This window comes from Corapipo altera, unplaced genomic scaffold (genome assembly GCF_003945725.1).
Source record: "Corapipo altera isolate COAL_440 unplaced genomic scaffold, ASM394572v1 RXGC01000072.1, whole genome shotgun sequence".
Lineage (NCBI taxonomy): Eukaryota > Metazoa > Chordata > Aves > Passeriformes > Pipridae > Corapipo > Corapipo altera.
Window position 1 is genome coordinate 444,597 of NW_020884943.1, and position 25,391 is coordinate 469,987.

Genomic DNA, 25,391 nt, shown 5'->3' on the forward strand with positions numbered 1-25,391 from the left:
CGCCTCAGCACCGCGCTCTGCAGCCTCACTCAGCCTCCACAGTCCCTCTTCCAGCCCTGTGCCCTGTCAGGTTCTGTTCTTTCCCACAAATGAGTGTACTGAGCATGGAGCAGGCAGGCTGTACCCCGCGGGCCCGATCTCACAGGTTTTCCCGAGGTGCGGCTGAGCACTGCAGGGACAGACAGAGCCAAACAGAAAAACTGCTGCTTCCCACAGCCCCCTGAGAAATCACTGTCACATCGAACTGCCCTGGGCTCAGCAGCTTCTCCTGGCTGTGCTGCCTGATCCCTTCGGAGAGCCAGCACTGTCTGAGCAGCCGTGGGAGCAGCTGAGGGCACACCTGCAGGAGCCCACCTGAGACCCCGCACTAAGGGGTGGCAGCGGCTTTGCTGCTGTGGGGAGCACTGGGCAGAAACACTTCCTGCCAGCCCCTCCCGTGGGCTCTGCCCCAGCCACGCTGGTTTCCCCCCCAGGCTTTCATCCATCTGTAAGCCGAGAAGCCACCTAAATTATTTGTGGGGTGCATTAACATTTATTCAGCCGCTGGCTGTGCGGGGAGGAAGGTGGCAACTTGATAGGTGCCAGCCATTCCCCTGCTGCCAGCTGAGCTGGGGCTCAGCTCCTGCAGCCACAGACCTTTCCAGAATGTGGAGCTGAATGAACGGGATGCTGTTGTGCTAAGGGGGGAGGAAAGGATGAGTGTCCTGCTCCCCTGGGAGCTGGGAAACTCCACTGAGGGTGGCTGACCAGTTAGAAAGCATATCCAGCTCTGGTAGGGATAGAGCCAGGGGAGGGTATCTCGGGGATTTAAGCCAATTTCTTTGCAGAATTCCCTTTGGTTATCTCTCCCTATCCCTCTGTGCTCACCAGAGTGAAGAAGACACGGTGGTGGGCAATGTACCTAGTGACCAAGGCAATTTCAGCAGGCCAAGGGTGACACCAGGGCCGCGAGCCTGTGTCCTGTGAGGACCTTCACACTATGTCCTGGAGCCCCCAGGGCAATCCCCCACCTTCATCACCCAGTTGCCTTTCTGTGCACAGCCTTGAGCTGCTGCTCTGCTCCAGCCTCACCACCACGATTTTAAATATCCCTCTGCAGGATCTCACCTGAGGTGGGTTTAATATTCCCAATAAGCCCCTGTTGATCCCAGGGACACCTTGGCCCTCAGGTAACATTGTGTACCTGCATTTGGCACCCCTGTCACATTAGGCCAGTAGTGTTGTAGAAAAAAACATCTTTGGAAAGCTAAATCCAAGGCCTTGTTCACCAAGAAATAATATTTAGACACCTGTGTGCATTGGAGCATCTGTGATCATTACCCAGCAAGTTTTAAATGCAGTGGATGCCTGTGTGCTGGGAATCTGGGAGTCACTGCACTCATTTCTTGGAGGGCTGGCAGTGTACAGACTGAGGGTCCAGCCTGATTGTGCTGGAGAAAAATGGGAATATGGAAAGTCTTGTCAGCTCCAAACATCCCTAAGCAGCATCATAATCACATAATGAAGGCCAGCTCGGCTTGGTGTGATTTGTTTCATTATAAAACATAATTCCCCCTGGAATTTTAATTCTTGCCTGCCTTCTACCCCCAAATGTGCCAGCTCACAGCAGAAATTAATGCTGGGGGAGGGAGGATCCGAGCGGGAAGGGGACCAAGACATTTAAATATTGTTTTGCACGTGCTGAGTGCCCTTTCCTGAACTAAGGGGTGGGCTTCCAGTGCTGCCAAGCAAAATCCCTCTGGATATGCTGGTGCAGGAGCTGAGCTGGCCAACAGCCTCGGATTTGTGCAGGGAATGCCTGCAGGGCTTGTTCTGTGCTCCAGCAGAGGCAGGGAAATAATAGGCAGCTGCTTTGCTCCTCTTGAGGATTTGGCCCAGGGACGTACAGTCCTCATTTAAGGTTTGCTGGAATTTGGTCAGAGAGGTCCCAACCCTGGTGAAATTTGCTTTTGGGGTGTGTTCATGCGAAAAAATGTAAAAGATGGAATTCTGTGTTGAAAAGTGCTTATTTGAGAGCTGTGTTTGTTCTAAAGGCGGTCTGTCAGCCTTTCCCCTGGCTGGTTTTTGTGGCAGAGGCATCCTGGGGTGCTCCCTGCTCCCAGTGCCATGGCACCATCAGCCTTGGGCTCAGCTTCTTTATCATGTGTCCTTCCATCTCCCCCACTTGGCACCTGCCCATCCTGCAGCATCCAGGGCAGCCCAAATTTCTGCTCTACCTGTATCCCTATGTTTCATTTATTGGCAGCTAATTGAAGTTAGTTACCAATGGCTTTGTTTAACACTAAGTACAGCCCCTGCCATCCCACTTCTCCCCAGTGAGATAAGTCACTTGTGGGACACTGCTCCAGGCTACTCCACTTGGATAAACCTTCAGCCAAAACCCTGTGGCAACCAAAGTCACTTCCCAGGGACAAACAAACCACCTTGGCAGCTTGTAGCTGCTGAGGGTGATTTCTGATCAAATAGATCTCCAAAGAGAAACACACACATCCTGTTCATTCCCAATTAAACATCAGCCGGGTAAATCTCAGCTCTCAGGAGGAAGAGTTTGCAGGCTCAGACTCCCCAGGAGCTGCGAGTGTTCCCCCAGACAACTCCCATCTTCCCAGGGAATAACCGAAGGAGGCGATTTCTCACAAGACTTTCTGCTTGTTCAGCCCACCCCACAGGCCAGATCTTCCCCTGGGGAACATTGAAAGAGCTGCTCAGATCAAGACTAACTGTTTTTGGTGTGTAAATGTTCTCTGTGGTGGTTTGTGAACAAGCTGCCTCTTGGGCTGTGCACAAACACCCATCGTACCCATTCCCTGCACTTCCAAAGAGCCAAAGGGCACTGGAGTTTTCATGGTTCACTGAGTAGTTAGAAGAGGATAATCATTAACCTGCTGAGGACAGTCTTTCTTTTGTGAGGTCCTTTATCAGGGGATCTTGCTAACAGACCTGGGGAGGATCTGGATGAGGGGAAGCAGTGTTCCGTTCCCACAAAATCCCAGCTGTCCCCAGTGCGGGAGGTGTTGGCACAGACATAAGATGTGTTTTTGCCGCCAGGTCAGGCCAGCCTGTCATGTATGGAGCTCTGGATTCATGTGGCTTTGGCTGAGTTCCAGCCTAGAACTCCCCAACAGCCCGTCCAGCTCTCCAGAGGTGCCTTTGCTACAGGAAACTTGGGATGTGTTTGTGGACACGACTCACCGTACAGGTCCTTTGCGCTCAGCTTGGAGGCTCCGTCAGCTTTGCCCATGCTGCCACTGGAAAAGGAGGAGGGTACAAATCAACCATCAGCTCCCAGATCTTTTGAACATCAGCTTTCACACAGCAGTTCTGCAGCTGTCCCAGAGGGACCAGCCCTTCCTTTCCTCCCCATCACATCCATCGGATGTGGTACATCTCCGAATTACCAGGGAAAGCATTTCCTCGTGGACTGTGCAGGCGCTCCCTGTGCAACCCTACCTGTTATCCACACCACAGGGACATGTCACTGAGCCCTGCACTGGAAACAGGAGATGGAGCAGCCCAGCCAGGCCTGTCCCACTAGAGTTACCTGCACACGGTGTCCTGGGAAGGACAGTGCTTCCAGAGGGGCTGCTTTAAGGACCCCGGCTCCCAGTGTGCCATAAGGGGGGGTGTTCCAGGGAACAGCCCAGGTAAATGGAGACCCCTCCGTGTTATGCCTGAGTACCCCTGAACCTGAGGCAGTGTAAGAGCCAAGATTATGATCCCTTCTGAATGGACCTGTTGGAGATGTACCCCTTTGAAGGCAGGTGCTCAGGTATAGAACATATCCCATGTAAAAATGTGGGAGGACGGAACTGTGTGCAAACAGCTGGGTTTTGGGGTGTCAGGTTCCTAAGCACCACCATGTAGGGCCACCCCCATGCCTGGGTCATGGGTAGGACTGAGCAGCCAGGAAATAACAGCGTTTCCTCTGGCAGAGGAAGATCCAAGCAGGATCTGAGGTGCTTTGGTCAGGCTGTCTGGCACGGAGCAGTAGCCTGTGGGTGCACAGGGACACCTTCTCCTCTGTCACCGTGTCCCCCTGAGGGCAGACAGCAATTCATGGTGCTCTTACACTGTGCTGGAAGGAGGGAGAGACCTGGTGGCTGTGGCTCCACTGGGAAGCTGCCCTGGGCTGCTGTAGCCCCAAGGCTGAAGTTGAAGAGGCTCCTGGTGTCCCTCTCCTCTCTCCACCTGATGTGGCCTTATCAAACCACAGCACACAGGCAGGTGATGTGTGAGGCAGGGCCAGGTTCTGAGGTGCCCAGGAAGGGTGAAAGAAACACCAGGCATTTTGGGGACAAGCGTGAGCACCTGGAGCATCCCCTGATGGTAGGAAGGAGTGGTGGAGGAAGCCCACCATGGAGATCCTTACTTGGATGAGCCGGGGTTGCTGCTGAGGGATCCCTTGTGACTCATGTTGCTTCACAGGCCGGGCAACTGCAGCAGAAGCAGAAGAGACAGGGTCAGTGGTTATAGAACAGGCTGTCAGGTGATTTATCCCTGTGCATCCTGCCCTTCCTGCTCCGAGCTGGGGTCTCCGAGCAGATGGAGCAGTCGGGTGAGCACGGGGGGGATTTCCCCCTGCTCCCAGACACCTCTCCCCGCTGTGACCTGGGCTGGAGGTGACACATCTCAGGATGCTTTCTCAAAACCTATTTCCTCTTCTCGCTCTTGCCCATCCCTTCCAGGCACACCCCAGATCGGTGGCATTCCAGCACGTCTTTCCCCAGCAGTGCTGCCCTGCCTGAGGTCTAACAGGGACTGAAGTGACCTTTGCCTTCCCAGCGTGTCCCTGTGCCCGTGTGCTCGTGGCTGTGTGTCCCGAGTCATTTGTCATGCCTAGAGTGCCATTCGCTTTTGTTATGTGGTCATTTTAAGCTCTACACCAGCTGTTCAAGTACCTTTATGAGGGGATTACCCTCATAAAGAAAAGTGGAATAACTGTGAATGCTGCTCCACTGGCAGCACAAGGATGGAGGAAATTGGGCTGAGGTGGCTGAGTGCTTGGTGAGGGGCAGACAGGCTCAGTTCAGATTTTTTTCCTCCTCTTTCAGATGAGAATCATAAATAATGTGGGAGAAGATGTGAGAGAGATCCAGGCACTGCTCTGACAGCAGAACTGCAAGGCTGGGGGGAGGGGGGGAAGGGGAAAACAAGGTATAAAAAAATCTCAGGAAATACTTTGTATTGGCATCCAAGATCTTCACCTCTGCTCCAGTGTGTGAGCTGAAGGGCAGCCAAGGCAAAGTCTGAAAGGTTTCTTAGTTCACTTCAGGAAAGCTCAGGGGCACCTCTGTGCCTAGGTTGGACCCTGCTCACCTCCTGATAAGTTTGTCAGAAATCAAAGGTTTCTTTAAAATACTCATTGTTGGCTTGAAGGAAGAAGTTGCTCAATGTCCTCAGTGGGATTTCCTGCCAGGGGATCTCTGAGTGTGCTTGGCATGTGCCAGGGGCTGCCCTGACAGCTAGGGGCAGGCAGTGGAGCTTCCTCTCAAGGGTCGGTCTTCACTGGATTTAGGCTAAAGTGTGTGTAATCCCCAGGGAATACTTAGGAGTCATCCCTGCCACCTGGGATTTCCCCTCTGCTGCAGGGCTTGTTGTATCATCAGCAGACCTGCCCTAGATTCCTTACGTATCCGTTTTTATGCCGTGTGTTGGAAACACTCATTTGTGGTATTTTGCTCCATGTGTTTCACCCTGAGGTGAGGGCAGAGACAGTTTTCTCACTGATCTTATCAGCCCTGCCAGAGGGATGTGTTTATGGAGATGTAGCTCTTCAGGTGAAGCCGCACACGGAGTGAACGGAGAACCCCGGCACATTTTGGGCTCGGCCTCACAACTCGCAGCCTCTTTACTGTCCCAGTAACCCTCCTAAGCACTGAGGCACTGCTGGAAATGACTCTCACATGCATTTTGGAGCGAGTATATTCTTCCTTTTTCATCTCTCTTGTGGTCAATGCTGAAGTCCCTACACACACTTATGTACAGGTCTAAATTCTTATTCACCTTAGAATAGAAACTTGGTGTTCCGCCAACCCCTCTGAGTGTAATAAAACCCATCCCCGTGCCCAGGCTTGGGTACCTGTGAATTTTTCCTCCCTTAATAGCTGTCTACTGGTTTCCTTTTACAGTCCTCAAACTGTTCCTATCTCCCAGATCTCCGTGTGCATTAGCATAAGGTACCTGGAAAAGGGAACTTGTGCTCTTTAAAACCCCGCTCTGCTCTCTTTCCTCTGCACCACCCAATCACTTGAGTCCCATGGAGCTCACAGCTGGTCCCAGGCCCCAGCTGTGAAGCAACAGGAGGAACCAGGGATGCAGCCATGGTCACCCTGGTTTTTGCTTCTCCTTCCCAAACTCTGTTCAAAAGAAAAACTGGGATCTGCTCTTGGAGAGACCCATCTGGTCAAACCCTACATGGCAGTGGCAGAAGGTCCTGCTCGGCTTTGTGGGTGAAGCAGGACCAGCCCTAAAATGAGGCAATTCTTCATCTCGTGGTGGTCAATAAAGTACTGATGGGATAAGCTGGGCTCCCCCCATGAAGGCAGGATAAGCTAGCCTGGAAGGCTGTCCTCCCTTTCAGGGTGCCTGTGTCCCAAAAAGGCCATGGAACTAGAAGCAGTGTAAATGGCTGCCCAGTCAGCACGTCCTTATCGTGCTGGGCTCCCTTTTCTCTGGTTTTTCCTGCTGTTTTGCTGCCTTGCCCTTTGCCCAGCTCTCCCCGCTGTGCCCAGGCTGTGGGACGTAGGGAGGGTGTGGTGTGTGCTGGCCAAGTTAAACCAGGCCAGAGCCTCGTGCCAGAGCTTTTAATTCAGCGTAAATTACCTGATATTAATTGACTTCGAGCTGGAGGACTGGGAGGGGGAAGGGCACGTTTCTAAGGGCTTGGAGACTTTATAATGAGTTTGCTAAATCAAGAGACAACTGGGCTTGAGGAAGGTGAGGCAGGGGCTGAGAGCACTTCCCCTTCAGTGTGGGCAGAGCCAAAGATGGGAGAGATGAAGCTGTGGGCTAGTGGCTGGCGTTCCCCAGGTTCCCTCTCCCCATGGGAGCATCCCTAAGAGCTCCTACAGTCTGCAGCCTCTTCCAGATGTTGTCTTCTCCCTGCCCTGATTAGAGGGTTCCCATCTCCCTCTTATCTCCCAGCAGGTGTGGCTGCTTCCTCCTCCCCCAGCGGGGTCACTGCAGGGCAGGAGGAGAGAGGCAGGTTTTGCCGTGCGATGTGCGGCTGTGCCGGCGTCATCTTTGACTCATCCTCAGCAAATCCAATTTTGGGACCATCACCTGCCCTTCTGCTGGTGCAGGGCAGTGTTTGTGTGTGTCACCAGGCAAGGCAGCTCACTGTTGCCCAGTGTGGAATGGGATAGGGACTCCAGGAGCTCAGGCGGGCTCACATTCTGGTCGCTTCTACTGGAGCGACTACAGGGAAGTACAACTGCACGGCTAAAGCCTGGCACTGTGATCTGTCCCAGGACAGGCGATCCCAGAGGGAATTAGGGAGGCCAGCACAACTCAGTGCTGAAGGACATGGAGGTGAGTGAAGTCATCTTGTACTTTAAAGCACAGGAAACCTCACTCCCTGACTTTCCGGCCAGTCTTATCCTTGGAGGTCAAGTATCCTCCCGAAGACACACGGAGCCGTGACGGGAGCCTGGCATTGTCTGTGCTGCACTTCTGTGCTTTTATAGCAAATGGATGCTGGCCATGCATTGTTTGGACTTTCCCTGAGTCTCTTTGAAGAGGGAACTGTGACATTGATCCCTCTTCTCCCAGGGTGGGGAAGCTCTTTGAGAGGGGAAAGACTAATATCTCTTTCTCCTCTTTGGGCTGATTTCTGCTATTGTTGTACTTTATTTTTATTAGGTATAGTTGTCTCTTATCTGCTGTGGTCAGACATTTTTGTTCTTATAGGACATGGAAAGAACATGAAAAATTCTGGATTTGGGTAAAAGCTGGACAATTTGAAAATGTGAAATCCTAGTGGGTTTTTATGGCTATTATTATTATTATCATCACTGCCAATAGCAGCAACATCTGGTGTCTGTGAGTGCTTTTCTTGATGGGTCTAAGACCTTTAAGACTGAGATTGGGTTTGTTGGGATCAGAGGATATTAGGAAGTGATTGTAGCAGCAGGGAAGTGCTGGTCAAAACACTACAGCTTTTGCTGGAACAGAATTAAAATACGGTGAAACCCCCAAACCCTTAAGCTAAGTGACCTAGGAGGAATAGCAAGTTTTTCCAAGCATGCTCTAACCCAGTTCTAACAGACCTTGTCTGTGTTTCCATCAGTCATCCCATGGAAATCTGCCTGGGGTGACAGGACTTCCGAATTCCCTGTCAGCCATGGGGAAGGGAGTCTCTGCACCCAGAGATTCTGGGGCTTGGGCAGGGGTGAGATACATGTGATGAAAACGTCCTGCCGGGGTGAGGGGTCCGATAGGAGGCGGGTGCTGCTCTCCGTGAGCGTATCCCAACCCCTCGGGATGGGCCAGGCAGGAATGCTGGGCTGGCAACAGCCTCGGGGAGTAACATAAAGCGTCAGGGAGCAACACGAGCTGGGCACCACACGATGTTATCTTTTACACTTCCCAGGCCAACAAAGCGCTGTCTGTTGGGGCTGCTGGGTGTTTCCATCTGGGAATGTTGTGCTGGAGAAAGCTGCCTGATGGGCTGAGCTGCAAAGCTCAGGCTGCTGAGACCCACAGGAGAGCAGAGGGAGCACTGACACCCTGGCACCCTGGTCCGTGTGTCCTGCACTGTTCCCTGCTCCAGACAGCCCTCCCAGCCCTGGGAATATCCCACTGGCTCCCACAATCTGTCCTGCTCGCTGGGATGCATTGGAAGGATCTGGCAGGTTGGGAAGGCCACAGTCCACTAACAAAACAGCTTTTGGGCATCTGTGTGCTCAGGGCTGCTCATGTCATACCAAGAGTCCTAAATTCACACAAACTAGTTTAGATCTCTAAAAGTCTTTGTGAGATGAACCCTGGGGGCCCGTGGTTGACCTGAGAACTTCACATGGGTCTCTGGTCCAGCCTCCTAATGATGGAACCACCCTGCTCCTGCTTTTAGTTGCTTGTGGAGCGTGTGGAGGTGCAGGGTGTGCGTGGCACGTCCCACGTTACAGCAGTGACAGTCACCAGGTATGACCTGCCAGGGGTCTGGCAGGAACACTCCCTGCTCTGCACATCGGATTTTTCACATTGTGGAGATTCTCCAAAGACAAGCACCTGGATAAATATAGCCCAGCCCAACAGGTCTGGGCAGAGAGGAACCAAGTGTTCTTCAGCCTCTTCAGTGGGAGAAATGGCAGCAGCTCTTTTGGACTGAGGCACTTCAGACCTACAGCCACCCTTGGCCCAGCTTTGGTGGACACTGACCACCCTTGTTTGAGTCCCCTCTGGATTTACTGTTGGACCCCAGGGGGCTGAAATGGAGCCTTTGGAGCTCGGAAACACAAACTGGCACCACGGAGCAAAGTGCCAATATTGACAAACTCCTGATGGGAGATTCACAGAGAACCTGGAGAGAGCATGGGCAGGCACCCCGTGCCCACCCAAACACACACCCTTGTGTGTCCATAGGTGATCCACAGACAGACCTTGGAGGCCCTCAGTGGCCACAGGCTGGAGTGGGAGAGGAAGGCACTGAACCAAAAACTAGGAGCTTTTATACTCCTGACAGAAAATAAAACCTTCCTCCCGGAACTACAACCAAAAGCAAGTCTAGACAGCACCCTTGCTCTATAAATACCCAGGGAAAATGCACAAACAGCCACAGTTTCCAAGATCTTGGGAAAAAACTGGAAGCTGACTCCACCACCCCTTGGAAAGAGTTGTTTTCAGAGGCCCTGTGCTGAGTCACAGCTCCTGGATTGACGCTTTTCCTCTCTGTTGGAGGAATTCCGCAGAGGCTGGGTGGAGGGAAAACAGGGAGCAGGTTTGGGCTTGCTGTGTGTCTTGCCAGGGGTTCCAAGGTGAGCATTATCCACGCTTGGGCTGCAGTTTAGAAAGCTGGAGAGCCAGGCCCAGAAATAGTGTGTTAAATATTAATGGATGCTTTTGGAAAATGGAAGGAGACAGATGAGTGTTCCTCGTATAAAAGCTCATTAAATGGTTAAATTAAAAGACCCCAGTTCAAAACTACCTGACTGGGAGAAAGTGTCACATGAGTCACTTGTACTCCCCAGGAACAGAAACCAGCATGACTGTGGTGGGTTGACCAGCCAGACCCAATACAATGACACGTTCCCTCGGCTTCCCAGGAAGAGAGGAGAGTCGTGAGGAATTTTGTAACTTTTTTCCTCTGTCCTGTTTTTATTTTGTACCCACACCTTCTGTGAGCTAAGCCTGTCCCTGGCACCACCCAGCTTCTGGGAGGTGGGAGCCAAGGAGCTGTGGGAGGCTGGAGCTGGCTGTGGGACTGTCTGGGCAGGACGTGAGGGACCTGTGGGTGTAGCACACCTGGTACCCAGAAAGTTTGCTGAAGAAAACACTGGAAGAAAGGTGGTTGTCATGCTGAAGGTTTCTCTGCCCTGTGTCCTTATTCACCCCACACCCCAAAAATGATCCCGAGTCCTGTCCTGGAGCTGTGCTTTGGGCAGTGGATCACTGGGAGCGGGGGGTTAGAGCTGGGATTTTTAGAAGTGCTAAGGATTGAAAGGGAGCCTTTTTCATTGCTCTGGGTAGAAATCAGGACTCGGACGTCAGGCCAGTAAAAACAGGGAGTGACTCTGCCTGTGTGTGTCATACTCCAGAGCAGGATGGGTAACAGCCCCAGCCCAGGCTGGAGGAGGACATTGAATTGCCTCTGTGTTCAGGAAAAACACCAAAATCCTGTGTGTAACCTCTGTGTGTTCATGTCCCTGGCTGCAGGCACCAGAGCTGTTCCTCATGTGCACCTCCTGTATAGCTGGAATATTTCTCTGAGGTTTTTTCCAAGCCTGAAGGCATTTCTGGAACAGCTGGGAGGATCAGTGAAAGGCTGGCACTGGTGGGGATTGTGGACTTCCCATCCCTGGGAATGTCCAAGGCCAGGTTGGACGGGGCTCAGAGCAACCTGGGCTAGTGGAAGGTGTCCCTGCCCATGGCAGGGGGTGGGACTGGATGGGCTTTAAGGTCCCTTCCCACCCAAACCATTCCAGATTCTAGGAGGATAGGCTTGAACTGGGATGGAGTTGTGAGGGTTCCTGCTGCTTCCTGCAGTGGTGTCTCAGCTCTGATGGAGACAAGCACAGCAAAGGGGTGTTTTTCATGGTGGAATTTCAAGGACCAAAGCTCAGGGCTGTCACATCCTTGCTGGAAGGTGATGCTGTGTTTACCAAAGCACCCACAGCAAAACTTCTTCTTCCAGAAGCTTCAAGGCTGCCTGGTCCAACACGGACCGTGCCGATAACCCCAGGGTGGTCCTGGTTCATCCCGGTGGGGATCAGTCATTTCTGCCCAGGTGTGGGTGTACAGGTGTAAGAGCTTGGCCTTGCTGTCAGCACTGCTTTCAGTTAATCACTCAAGTGCCTTAATTGTCCATTAAATCATTGCTTTAATGTGTAAGTACAGGGTGCCCTCCCTCCCCTCAGTCCTGGGCGATCCCTACGAGCCAGCCTCAGCATTCCTGCTTCCTCTCCTCTTTTATGGCACCTCTAATCCTAACAGAGAAATTTGGCAGGTGGATTAATTTTCCACATTAATTCCCAACCTGTAGCCCCGGGCAGGCCATGATCCACCCGACCATCCCCGCCTGGCTACTGCCAGCCCCAGCTGGGCTGCAGTGCTTCAAGGAGGGGTGGATGGGAGATAGGGTTGGTCCCTCACCCTCTCAAGAGGGGCACAGGGAGTGCTGCTTGTCAGTGGACTCCCCCATCCTGCCTGGTTTGTGAGCAAATAGAGGTGTTGAGATCCATGGGACCTTTCCACCACCTCCTGCTAAAGGCAGGGCATTTGTGGTCACTCCCTGAAATGCTGATTCACTTCTCTGGCAGAAACTCAGGCATGTAGCAGAGCAGCCACTGTGCCAGGAGCTTTTCTCCATCAGAGATTTTCTACACCAGAGAAAAGCTGTTGTTGGGCTCAGAGCCACTCTGGGGCCACATTTAGCTTCAGTTTGCCTCCAGCATGGTCAGCTCAGAGTCTCTGGGGTTGCAGTCAGATGATGATTGGTAAATCTGAACCAAGAAACTGGGAAATCTGAACTAAAAATCCTTCTCTCCCTGTGTAGGAAGGTCACAGCATCCTATCTTTCCCCGTAAAAAGGGAGAAGGCAGCATCTCCCTCTGCCTATTCCAGTGAGGAGCTATTCCACTCTGCCCCTACTCCCTTTCCAAATCTCTGCCTACAGCAGTTGGGGCTTGGGAAGCAGCAATATTTTTCATTTCCTGCTGTAAAACTCACCCTGGGCTTTTTGCTGGGATGGTGGGGCAGAAGTTTTGAGGGAGGAGATTTATCTCTTAAAAATCTCATTTGATGTTTAAGGCTTTTGCAGCCTTTTTTAGGCTAATCATGACAACATTCATTGCCATCTCTTCCCATCCCATTTTGTGCTTCCTACTCATATCCTGTCTGTATATTTTTGGCCATTTGTAACAATTCATTGGAGCTAAAACTTGGCACATGGGAGCTGGGCTCCAAGTGTCACTGCAGGAAAGCAGGCTGACACCAGTTTAACCAGCTCAGTGGTGGCCCCCAGAAATGTGTGGGGGTTCAGGTCAGCTTTTGGTGTGACAGCAGCACTTTGGCATTTTTAGCAGTAGCCTAATGTAGCTTTTTCCTTCTGTGGTTGGTATTTTCATATATATCTCATGGTAGATAAAATTTTGTATGGAAAAAATGGTGAATTATCCCTTCCCAGTCACCTGTGAAAGGCAGAAATGGGAGTTTTGCTGTCCATTATTTATTTGTTTTACCTTCAAAACGCTGAGGTTTTTGGATTCTCACAGATAGTTCCCTTAGGAACCATAATGTTCAGTGCTGCTGCAAAACATGTTCTGTTGTACAATACTTAACTAAACTCTCACACCTAGCTGGGGGAAGCCCTGCTCTGCTTTTGGGGTCAGAAGACAAGATGCACAGTCACAGGAAATCACTGGGTTGATTTCTGATGTTTGGGCTTTTAGTAAAGCTGTGGGTGAGGCCACGGGAGGGTTTTGCAGCCTGAACATCCAGTTACCCATTAACCAGAACAGTCCCTGGAGAGGTCATTCCAAAACCAAAATAAAACCCATTCCCTTTGCCCTTTGTTTCGTACAGAATAGAAGGATGTGTGAGGCTGGGTTTATCAAAATAATTCACATGGCAGTTTCTAATCTTGTGGTGCAGAAATGTTTTAACAATCTTGCCACAAAATAATTAATCTCCTCCGAGGGCGAGGAGGAAAAGGCACAATTGGTCCCTGCAGAGTCTGGGATGGGAGTGTGAGCTGGGCTAGGAGGCACCGGAGTGATTCCAGGGCTGGGAAGGGAGAGATGAGTTTCCTGCAGTGCCCCAAGGAGGGAAGGTTTCCCTGGGCACTCCTGCGTGGCCCCAGGGCTCGGCCCAGGGATTTCCAGTGCCACAAAGCTGAAGCTGTGCGGGGGGACACGGAGGAGATGCTCTCTGCTGTGGGAGCCTCGGCGCTGGGCAGCAGGTTTGCCCAGAGAGGTTGTGCTGCCTCGTTCTTGGAGATTTTCAAGAACAGCTGGAGGGAACTGTGCAGCCTGCTCTGATTGCAGAGCTGACCCTGCCTGGGGTTGGACTGGAGACCTCCTGAGACCTTGTGATCCTCAGAGGGGACGGGCAAGGAGCAAGAAAGCCCTTTCTGCCACGTGGGCAAGGTGTGTTTGCAAGGATCAGGGCTGTGGGCACATGGTGGTGCCCACACAGGCCACGTGGATGCTCCTGCAGCCAAAGGAGAGCCGGGGTGGTGCTTTCCACAGCCTGGGCTTAAAACACTGAGCTCTCCTCGCCGGCCTGTCTTTAGGGTCTGATCCTTAAATGAGCCACAGGTTTATGGGTCACCTTTGGAGCAGGAGAAGGTTGGCAGAAGCAGGGTTGTGCCTAAACATGCACATTGGAGAACCTGGCATATTCTGGGAAGGTCGTTCTGAAGAAAGAGGCAGGTGGCCCCGAGAGCACAGGAATATCCATGGTTTTGGGAAGGACAAAGTGCTGTTCCTGGTGCCCCTGAGTCGTGCCCGGGGACCTGCTGCTGAGCTCATGGATGTCTTGAGCTACCCAAGTTGTCCTTTAGCTCGAGTTGTTGAGGGCAGGATTCCAAGATGAGGACCTGAGTGCCCATCACTGGCCCTGGAGTGGAGCGTGGCCACTGTGAGCAGAGTCCTGGCAGCTGCAGGCACTTGGCAAGGACGGATCCCACTGGAGTCAGCTCCAGGGAAACAACAGGGACTGCCGAGAGTGGTGGCAGCCCGGGTCTCCCCCACAGCCTTCTCCTTTGACTCCTTCTCACCTTTGACTGTTTGTTCACCAGGTCTTGGCAGGCAGGGAGCAGGGAGCAGAGAGCAGGAGTGTCTCCAGGCTCATGCCAGGTGTGGATCAGATGTTCTGGGACCTGTCTGGTCTAGTTTCCATGTGGCAGGGCTTTGACTGCTCGGATGGTTTCAGTTCTCACTTCCTGGGCACAATGTCTCCTTCCACAGAGCAGTCACTGGGGCTGGAGCTCCTCTCCTCCCTTCCATCCTCCCTTGTGCTCAGAGGAGCCAGAAGCAGCTGCCTGGACATGGGGTGGTCCATCACCTCTCCCATCACCTGCCCTCAGTTCCTGTTCAGGGGCAGGTTGGGAGCACACACACGGCTGCAGCACATGTGGATCCCAGAGGAGAGGCCAAGACAGCGCAGGAGCACGGGAAGCCTCTCTGCACAGTTCCCCAGCCTCCAGTAGTGGGGGTGAAGAGCTCTCGGTGCCCTTTGTCAGCCCTGAATTTCTCCAGCTGCATTTGACCAGGCTGTTAAACTCTGGCCCATCCTGAATGGCCTGTGGCAGGGTGCTCCATGCTCTGCTCTGCGTGGTGTTCTCAGCCACCTCCTTTTGTTCCTGCCACACTTGCCAGCTGCTGGTTTCGTGGGATGCCCCCAGCTCTGTCAGCAGGAAGCAACTGTTCCCTCATTCTGCGTCTTGTGCCACAGGCTGTATCTCAGATCTCAAGGGGAGCAGCACCTCAGTGTCCCTCTCCCAGGCTGAAGAGCATTGGAGTTTCCATAACTGAAGTCACAGACACAGGGGCTCTTCCTGCTTTGATTTTAAGCTCAGAGCAGCTGCAGCAGTGGGAAGAGGTGCTTCCATGGCAAGAGATTGCTCAGGCAGCTGATGGCCTGACCACACCTTGGGTGTTACCTGCACAGCTCTGGTACATTTGCTCTCAATTTATCCTGCTGAACCTGCTCCTGCCTTGCTCTGTGCAGCAGCTCCTCTGACGGAGCCGCAACTTTTCTGCCTTTTTTTTTAGCTACTGAAACTTTATCAACTTATTTTCCAAGCAGCAGCAACCCAGAATAAACCTGACAGTCCTGGAGTTAACTCTGAGAGCCTTTCATGTCACTTTTACACTCCTGCCCTGCCCCTTCTATTGCAAAACAGGAGGAAAATAATCCAACCCCACATTTTCTCTGTGTTTTTCACATCCAGCCTGTTCTGGCTGGAATGCCAGGTTGGAGTGAGCATGCACCTGGAGTCTCCCTTCACCAGTTGGGTTCCCTGCTGTGGAAACTCTGCAGGGGCAGCTGGAGATTGCTGACTTACTCCCTTTGGGAATCATGGAAACATAGAATAAACAGACACAATCACGGAATCAGCCCTTTGACTTCAGTGGGGCCAACTGTCATTTCCACAGCTCAGATGCACCATTCCCCTCCTGCAGTTCAGAGGGGTTTGTGTTCTCCAGGTGAATAAACCTGTCCTGTTGTGGCCCGGTCCCAAACCCATCAGAAGGTCAGGCAGGGATGCTGGAGTGCAGGTGCCTGGTGGTACAAGATCCTTCCCCTTGCCAGCCTGAGGGACTCTCTTCTCATGTGGAACTGAGCATGGATCAAGCCTGTAAAGTCCATGTATGAATTCCAATCAGAGGATTTGCCTGGGTGCAGTCTGGGATTACCCTCCCCATCACAGAGGTCCTGCCTGTGTCACATGTCAAGGGACAACGTGCAAAACCCTTTTTGTGGTCAGTGTACATGGACTGAGGAGCCACCCCTGCTCCTAACCTTACATCCACACCTGCACAGCCTACCTGGGTACATGTTATTCCTCTTCCTTCTCCAAGGACTTTTGAAAGTCCAATATCTCAACCCAGGAGCAATGCCAGGAGCATCAGCTACTGAAAACAGGACAAACTGCCTGACTGTGTGAAAGTCAGTGTTCCAGGTTAACCCACAGGCATGGCCAGAGACAAGTCCATTTGCTTCTTCCCCAGAGGAAGACGTTAAATATCTTTCCAGGGAAAAGAGGTTTTAATTAGTGCTCCCTTCTGCATAGAGCCTGGCTCTCCTCCTGTCTCCTCAGCCAAACACAGCTATAATTAAGAGGCAGCAGTATCAGAAATGAGAGCAGGCTCCAGCCTGTGATTTATTAAGGGATATCGTGGGTGCAATTACCTTTCTCTCTCCTACTCTCCCCGGTGTTTTTATGAAGTGAATTTACTGATGAAAGGATTGTCTCGGGCTCAGGCAAATGGACACCTCTGTGTTTATCTTGGCACTGAGAGCGAAGGCAGAGTCACTGCTTTGCCTGCATACAGTCACCACTGAAAGCCTCACACCTGACTTACTATAGATCCTGGAATGCTTTGGGTTGGAAGGGACCTTCAAGCCCGTCCAGTGCCACCCCCAGCCATGGACAAGGACACCTTCCACTAGCCCAGGTTGCTCCAAGCCCCGTCCAACCTGGCCTTGGACACTTCCAGGGATGGGGCAGCCACAGCCTCTCTGGGCAACCTGTGCCAGGGTCTCACCACCCTAACAGGGAAGAATTTCTTCCCACTGTCCAACCTAAACCCACCATCCTTCAGCTTAAAGCCACTCCCCTTTGTCCTGCCACTCCATGCCCTTGTGAAAAGGCCATGGAGGAGTTGGGAGGACTCGGAGACTTTGTGTCCGCACGTCTCAGTTGTGACTGGTGGCAGCGGTGGGATGAGGAGCAACCCAGGGGAGTCCTGATGATGGCAGTGAGCAGTGACAGGCCAGGACAAGCCACTGGCCTTGTCCACAGCAGTGAGATGAATCAGGTTTGGGGTTCCCTTTGTATTTGCTGGTGAGGGAATTTGGGGGACGCGTGGCTTTGGGTGGCAGCTCCAGTTCCGATAGCCAACACCCGTAAGGCATGAAGAGATTCCAGCTATCTTGGCTCCCGGATGGTTCCCACTTTTGGTCATCTTCAGCGAGAGGGAAGTTAGGTGTAAACAGTCTGGGGGAGGGTGGTGTTGACTCAGCCTGTGCCTGTTCACCTGATCTTAATCGCCGTCCCAGCAGCAGCACTATTTCACTTTCTGAACCAGCCGAGGGGTCTGAACTTTGGTTTATTGCCATTCGGATGGGCTGCACTTTACCTTTGTAGTATATAAATCTGGACAGGTTGAGACTGATAAGACAGAGGGGAAAAAAAACCAAGAAGGATCCAGGAAGGACTCAACTTAAACAAGTTCAAATTATGAAAAGCTTTTGGGGGCCAGTGCCCCAACCAGAAACCAAAAATAGGAAAGAATTTCCTGGCCTGTTCCAAAGTGGTGTTGAAAGACCCCAACCCACAAATGTGGAGTGTTACTGCTCCACCAGCCAGGCAAGGAGCTGCCCTCACCTGGGGCAAGGCTGGGTCAGAGGCCCATGAGCCATGAGGGCTCATTTGTGCCACACCTGCCCATCACAACAGCCGGGGCTGTTGCAAAATCCCATCCTGCCCCTTCCTGCCCTGGGTCTTGACACTCGGCTCCTCCATCCAGCTGAAATGGCTGAGAGAAACCATGGCAGTGTCCAGGGAGTGGGAAAGGAGAAGTGGGTTAATAGCTCAGCAGGTGAAGACCCAGCTGTGGACTGGATGTGGGAATGTGCCCCTGGCACTGGAGATGAGGATTTTGACATGTGAGATGTATTTGCCAGTCTCTCGAGGATAAGGAGAACCTTTGTGGGAGATGGTTGTGAGAGGGGTTGTTTGGACCCTGCTCCGAAGGCGGGGATGGATGTGAGGGCAGAGCATCCCGAGCAGGGTCTGACACTGTGCCAGATGGGCCAGAGCAGCTCAGCCTCTGCCATCACCCTCTTGCCTTGTGAGGGTCCCCTCATTCCACTGTGCCTGCAGGAACAGGCACCTCCAGCCTCACTTGGTGCTTCCAACCAAATCAGGGCCCCGGCAGCTTGTCTGGGCACTTCAGGCCCTGTCCCAGGGCAGCTGAGCAGGCAGAGCCTGTGACTCCCCACCTCTTCCCAGGGGCTTTTGTTCTGTTCCTCAGCAGATCCTCAGTGGCAGTGAGCACGTTGCAGTAACGCCCTCGGGAGCACTTGGGGAGTGGGAACAAGGGCTGGGCTCTCCTGGGGAATTGCAGTGCAGGGGAACGGGGAAGATCTCCAAACCGGTCCAGCTCAGCTCCACACCCTTCCCTCCCTTCTTAATTGCCATTCCTCCTAATTTACCTGGATTATCAGGAAATAAAACGCCAGGGCTTTTTTGGTTACCCCTCTGGCAGTGTGCATTTCAGTTTTGGAGGCAGTACTGTCGCCAGCCCAAGAGACAGGAAAACTCTCACTGCCTTGGGAAAGGACAGACTCTTGCCTGTGACTGTGCACAGAGGTGGCCTTGTCCATGTGGGAACAGCATGACACCAGTGTGTGGGATCAACTCTCCCAGGATCCCCTTCCTCTCCTCCTTGATACTCATTTGATGCAGGAACACTAAATACTTTAGGGATAGGTGACAGCATATTTTTTCCTGAGCCTGACATTTCAAACCCTCTGCAAGTGGACAGAGATGCTATTCAGAGCCTCCCCGCTCCATGAAAATCCTTAATGTTCCTCTCTGCTGTGTTCCTGACTGTGGTCTTGTGAGCATATGGAGATCTGGAGCCACACTGTGATCTCAGGCCTCCTGAACCTCCCTGGATCTCGTGTCCTGTGTCACTCAGGCGTCGTACAGTGCCTGGCACCACTTCTGGTGGTGCAAAGACAATGTAGTTGGACAAATGGAAGGGTTTCTAGAGGTACCATCCTTCCCCTCCCTTTGAGTGGGAGCCTTGAGCAGCTCCTTGGCAGGCAGGTGGGTGTTTTCCTGGGCACCTGCTGAACCTTGGCCGAAGCAGGTGTCTCAGGAGGCTGTGCTGGCAGAGTCACATGGTGCTGGATCTGCTGGCACTGCCCTGCCAGGCAGACACCTCACTGCTGATAAAGCTTTACCGGAGGGCAGGAGACCATCCCCGTCAGTCCAGGAAGTCAGTGGACTTCTTCTTGGGGTCACTAGGGCAGGCTCATAAGGTTTGACTGTTTTTAGAGGGTGATATTTTTATTGCCAAAGCAATAGAGGCCGTGCACTCCCGTCTCCCCGGGGAAGGGCAGCACTGACAGCACCTACAGAAAGGAGACTCGAGGCCAGACCAGCCCCACGCAAGGAGAAAAACACTGAGTCTTCCTCAAAGCCACAAACCTGCCCTGATCCAGCACTCCACACCTTGGCACGGAAGGGAGAGAACAGAGTGTGACAGAGACACAGCTCCAAAGCACCCCTGGATCCAGCCCTCTGGGAATAATACTCCGAGAGTCCCTCACACACTCCGGGCTTATTTCATATGGATGTTTCTCAAGCCCACACAAGCCAACGCATTTGTTCTCCCTGTTTTACTCCTTCCTTTGTTGCCACAAGGACTGGAACCTCCTGAGTCCTGTGGTGCATTAGTGTCTCTTCAGAACCTTTCATTTCCAGAATGATTCTGTGGCCCTACAAAAAGTGTTTTGTTTCCCAGCACATTCCAAGCACGTCCAAGCCTCGGTTTTAAACCGGGCCGAGCACCGACCTTTGCCTCTCACAGACACATTCCCACAGTGAATCCCAAGCCCCTCTTCCCGGTCCTCCTTTAAAGGGCTCCTTGATTCAGCACCACTGCCTGCCCTTTCTGTCTGTGGAGGACTAATTTTCTTTCTTAATCAACTGAAAACTCCATCACTCAAGGAAATGGAGCCAGGAATGTGCTGCTGGCTGCGGCATCCGCGGGCGAAGCCCTGCGTGGGTCCCTGCTGTGTCAGCCGGGGGCTGAGCCTCTGGCTGTCATTATTTCTACTAAGAAAAAGTCCTTTTTAGGGGCAGATCCCAGCCCAGCGCTGGCGCTCCCGGACGAGCAACCGCCGATGGATCCGATCCCCGTGGCAGCGTTTCGGAGCAGCCCAGCAACGCAAGCGTTACTCCCCGTTGCCCTAATTACAGCGGGGCAATCACCGGATTTTACTCCTGTGCTGTGTCACAGTTATTTCCAGTATTTAAAAATAGTGGCAGTCACATCATTCGTCCCTGAGCCTTGTGCTGGGTGCAGTTTGCACGGGCGTTTTCCAGGCAACAGAAGTGAAAGGGGACGGGAATGCTGCGCTCCGATGTTAACGCAGAGGGAGGCAGAGCTGTCACGGCGGGGAGCGCGGCCGCTCCGAGCTCCCCTCCGTGCCCAAACGGGGTGGTGGGTCCTGCCAGGCTCGGGGCAGGGAGAGCACACCCACCGAGAGCAGCGGCTCGTCCAGGGGCCCGGCGGGGAACGGCGAAAATTCCACGCGTGTCCCAAAACGAGGAAACCTCGAGGTTTGCAAACAAACAGCTGCTCAAAAGTACGTCTCCAGACTTAATTAGGAACAACAAAAAAAAAGCCTCGTTCTGTGCCAAATGGACATTTTGCTGCCAAGAAAGTGCCACCTACTGGATCTCTCCCGGTGGGGAATCGCCAGGACGGGAAACAAACCCAGAAAACGCAACACTGGGAAAAGTACAGGTTTTTACCTTTTTTTGTACTGTAACAACAGAAAACTACTCAGATAGTTCTCCCAGCCACAGCCCCTCCCCAGCCACACTCCCTCCACAGCGGAATCAGCCAGACTTTTGAAGTGGATAAATGTTGGGGAGGGGGATGTGAAGTTTTAGGGTTTGAGAAGGGACTCACCGGTGCTGAGAAGCCGCTCTCGTCTCCCGCAGTTCCCTCAGCTCCCGCGTGTTCTCTCCCAGTTTTCCGTGCCCTCCTAGTTAAATCCTGCTGCCATTCTCCAGCAGCCAAGCTCCCTCTGCTCCCTGCACAGCCTGCGATCCCAGTGCCCCAGCCGCTGGAGGGGAGCCCGAGGCAGAGCCCACCCGGCACCCCGGCCTGGGGGTCCCCGTGCTGTGGCTTCCTGCTGCCCTTTCCTCCCGGTGCCGCTCGCCCCGGTTGTCTGAGAGCAGGTGACAGAGGTTTCTTGGCAGAGCAGAGAGGAGGGGAGGGATGTGGAGGCAGCGAGAGGTGGAGCTGGGACCCGGAGCAACAGGTTACTGTGTAACCAGGGCTCGTGGCCCCAGGAGCGCCGGGGGCTGTGCGGCCTTCGCCCACTCCCTGGGCAAGGGGACCGAGAGCCCAGGGCGTGTTAAACTTCAGGTTTCCTGCACCCGAGAACATTTTGTACCCAATGGGGAGGTTAAGGCGGCGAGGGGAGGTGAAGGAGTGCTTGGAGCTCGGTTTTCCATCGCCGGTGAGGGAGGGGACGTGCTGCCCGATCGCCTCGTGGGGGAACAAGGCCCCTTTTGTGCAGCCCAGGGCTCTCCTCCGCGCCGGCTCACGGCTTGTTTTCCTCCAGCGCCGCTCCTGCCTTCTCTCCCTTCCCTGATGTCTGCAGCAGGGAAAGGTGCCGGGAGGTGGGGGGAGAGGGCAAAGTGTCCCCTCTCTCCCGGTCCCCAGAGCACTGAGGGATGTGGGGGAGAGCATCCATCAGGGTACTCTCTCCATGGCACTGTGCTCCTTGGGGTTACCTGGCCATAAAGCCCCTCATCCTGCCCCAGCTCTTCCATGAAAGAGTGTAGGTTTAGATTGAGTATTGGGAAGAAATTCTTCTCTGTGAGGGTGCTGAGGCCCTGGCACAGGTTGCTCAGAGAAGCTGTGGCTGCCCCATCCCTGATGAAGACCTAGTGCAGGCCCCTCTCTCACACTGTGTGCCCCTGTACTTGTGTGCCAGAGAGAAACTGCACATGACCCTTTCGGCCACAGAATCCTGGAATGGTTTGAGTTGGAAGGGACCCTCAAGCCCATCCAGTTCCACTCCCCTGCCACAGGCAGGGACACCTTCCACTATCCCAGGTTGCTCCAAGTGCTGGCCTTGGACACTTCCAGGGGTGAGGCAGGGAGCAGCCTTGGCAGGGAGCATCCCTGTGCCACTGCAGTACCATCAGCCCTCCCTGGGGATGTCCAGGCCCCATTATCACTGTTGTCAGGATTAAGACCACCCTCCCTTTCTCACCTGGGCCCCAGGTGGGGCACAGAGAAGGCAAGAGCCGCTTCTTGCTGGAGTGGCAGAGGTAGGACTTGAGCTCCAGCCCTTGTGCCAAGGTGAGTGTTGTTCCTGGGCACTCTGGGAAGGATTTTTAGAAGCTGCAGTCTTATCACAGTATCTCTTGTTGCTCTTCTCTTGCTCTTCAAAAGCCAGAGGGAAATTTTAATAGCTGGCAAGGCCAGTCTGGAGTTTCTGAGCCAAACTGCAGAGAGGATGTGTAAGCTGTGCTTGGGTCTGCCCTGCAGACCCTGTGTTTGGGGCCCAGAGGGACCCTGGACTCTTGGAAACGGTCTCATGTGTGGGCAGACTTCTTACTTTCAAAGAAATAGTTTTGTAGTGCCCGGTTTCATTTGTCTTAAGATTTAACATTTTTTAAAATGATGGGGTCAGCTCATGAACTGATCATTAGGCTGGAAAATATCAGCTGTGTCATACTGACATGTCCATGGCAGGGTGGGATCCTTCTGGTTAGCCAGTCCTCCCAAAAATTGGGGCTTTTGAGAGTATTTTAAAGTGCTCATGCCTGCAGGCCTCCACCCCACCCCAGGGTGTGTGTTGAACCCCTGGCATGTACATCTAGAGAGACCCCGTGTTACCAGCCCGGGAAGAAACAGCTGTGACTGTGACACGAGGGAAAGAAGGAAGGAAAAGCTTCCACCTCGGGACAGTCGTCTGGGGAAAGCCCGAGTTCCTTAGCTGGACATTTGTGAGTTCCATGCTGCTCCTGTTCCCTTGGAGGGGCTTGTGCCCAGCTCGCAGCCTGGCCCGTGTCCAGGCCCCGCTCCGAGGAGCCGCCCGGCTGAGTTCCTGCGGGAGGAATGTGCCGGGGGAGCCGGGCGGGAAGGGAGAGCCAGCTCCCGGCCTGACAGGGGCGATTTGGCAGCTCGCTTTGACAGGAGCACGACCTCTTCCGCCCCGCAGAGCGGCGATGATGCTCGGAGTGACGCGGCCGCCCGGCGCCCCAGCACCCTTCTCGCCGAGATCCCAGGGGAGTGCACTGGGAAGACGCGGCCAGCCCTAGGAAATGCGGGATTTAGGGAATGCCAGCCACACTGCCAGGCAGAGGAAGGGATTGGGTCCAACCGAAGGGAAGCACAGTGGGAATGTCAGCTGTGCCGGAGCCCGGCCAGAAGGGTTTGTGCAGGAGATCCCCACTCCCTGAAGTGCATCACCAGGGTTTTCAGTAGGACTGCTGGGCTGGGCTCACGTTCCTGGGATGCAGACAGGGAGTTGGCAGGATTCTGTTTTAAGGCACTGCCTTCCATCCAGCTCCACATGCACAGTGCAGACAGGGCTACCGTGAGCTGCTGCGCCCGCAGCAAATCTCTAACTGTGAGCAGGGAGGCAACTTTTCCTCTGGGCAGGGAAGGAAACCACAACGGAGCTTATTACACCTTCCCTGCAACAGCTGGTGCCGGTCGAGCTGGGCCAGAGGCGACTGTGGAATCATGGAATGGTTCAGTGGCGGTTCCAGCCTCGGCTCCCAGGTGTGGAACCGACCGAGTGCAATCCTCAGCCTCCCTCCTTCCCTGAGCACTGGGCTGCTCCAGCTGGGGTCTGTCTGCACGTTGTTCCTGCCTGCTGAGGGACATTACAAAGTCATGGAGCAATAACACCCGATCTCCCAGTATCTCCAAGCTGGAAATCCCAGGGGGCTGACTTTCCTTTTGGGATCAGCCTTTTAAATCAGGTTGGCGGCAGACACCCCTGGGATAGCTCGAGAACAAAGACTTGTCAAGTAAACACCACCCAAACCCAGCTCCTCAAAATGTGTGTTCCTCTCAATTTTTAATGCTGTTTGCATCCAACTTGCTTGTCCTGTTTCAGAAGGGCTGGGCCTCATAATTAAAAGCTCCAGCGATTTTATGTCTGGCAAATGTCATCAATGGCTTCATAATGTGTTCCCTGCTTCTCTGAGCAGTGGGAACGGTTTGGAAAGGAGCTCCTGACTAGGGGAGCTCTCTGAAGCTGATTCACTTTGAGTCTTTGTACCAGCTCAGCATGGAGAGATGCTGTCATGGAATCAGGGTCAGCAGCATAATGACAATTCCCATTGAAAGCCTGGAAATACCCGAGATGAAGGAGTTGTCTGAAGCTTCCAGACTTCATCCTTCATCACAGAGTGAAGGGCTGTCAGCAGCAGCAGTACCCAGAAAACAGTTCATGGACAGTTTTATCTTAAACTGCACCAGGGCTGTCCTGCCCTGGTGAGGGTGCCAGTCCAGGTTGGTGCCAGCTGACCCCAGCAGGCACCGACAGCCAGCCAGAGCTCTGCCCAGTTCCAGCCATCAGGCCCTGCTCTGAAATGAGCCCCAAAACTCATGGTTATTATCCTCTGTGCATATTTACCCCGTGGACTATCAGCAAGCACTGGCACTCTCCCCTGACCCTTGCTTTTCATCTGGGCAGTGGGGAGGGAGCACAGGGAGCCTCACGTTTTGTGACATCTGTTTTGTATTTATTTAGTTTGCAGTGGTCACCCTGGGAAGGTGTCACGTGGAGGCTGCGACTCAACGCTGACCTGTGTGACCCCCTCTGCTGTATCACCTGCATTCAGGTAAAAATTCCACTTGGCAGCGTGTCCTTTAGAGCCTGACAGATGCTCTGCAGCCAGACCTTTGTGCAAGGCGGGTGTGAACACCAGGAAAAGTTTGTGCTGGTGTTTGTCCCCGTCCAGGAAGGGTTTTGCTCATTAAGGGGCAGGGACAGCTCGGAATGTTGGTCACTCCTCGTAACAAGCTTGTGATGGCACATTCCATCATGCCAAACAAATCTGGGAGGACAAATAGGTGGGGGCTCGATTCAGGCAGATTAAACACAGAAACATTTGGTGATTCAGTCTCTGGGTGCTCCTCAGGCCCAGTTCTGCTGCTGAGATGTTGTTTCATGGGTGCAGCAAAGGGTCAGCTGTGCCACGGACTGATCTGTCCAAGGGGATTCGTGCC

General features: G+C 53.4%; 1 protein-coding gene across 2 annotated transcripts in view; it reads right to left on the reverse strand.

Moving 5' to 3' along the window:
* Positions 1-21,375, reverse strand: part of EPS8L2 (EPS8 like 2) — a 47,916-nt gene extending 26,541 nt beyond the window's left edge. The window contains exons 1-3 of one of the 2 annotated variants that reach the window (XM_027662117.1): positions 21,096-21,375; positions 4,370-4,434; positions 3,193-3,248 (exon numbers count right to left, since the gene is read on the reverse strand). In XM_027662117.1, coding sequence (XP_027517918.1) covers positions 3,193-3,248; positions 4,370-4,413 — 100 coding nt within the window. In that variant the 5' untranslated portion in view covers positions 4,414-4,434; positions 21,096-21,375. Of the gene's footprint in view, positions 1-3,192; positions 3,249-4,369; positions 4,435-10,144; positions 10,166-21,095 lie in introns of those variants that run through there. The other variant, XM_027662118.1, reaches the window with a different exon arrangement.
* Positions 21,376-25,391: the final 4,016 nt, after the last annotated feature.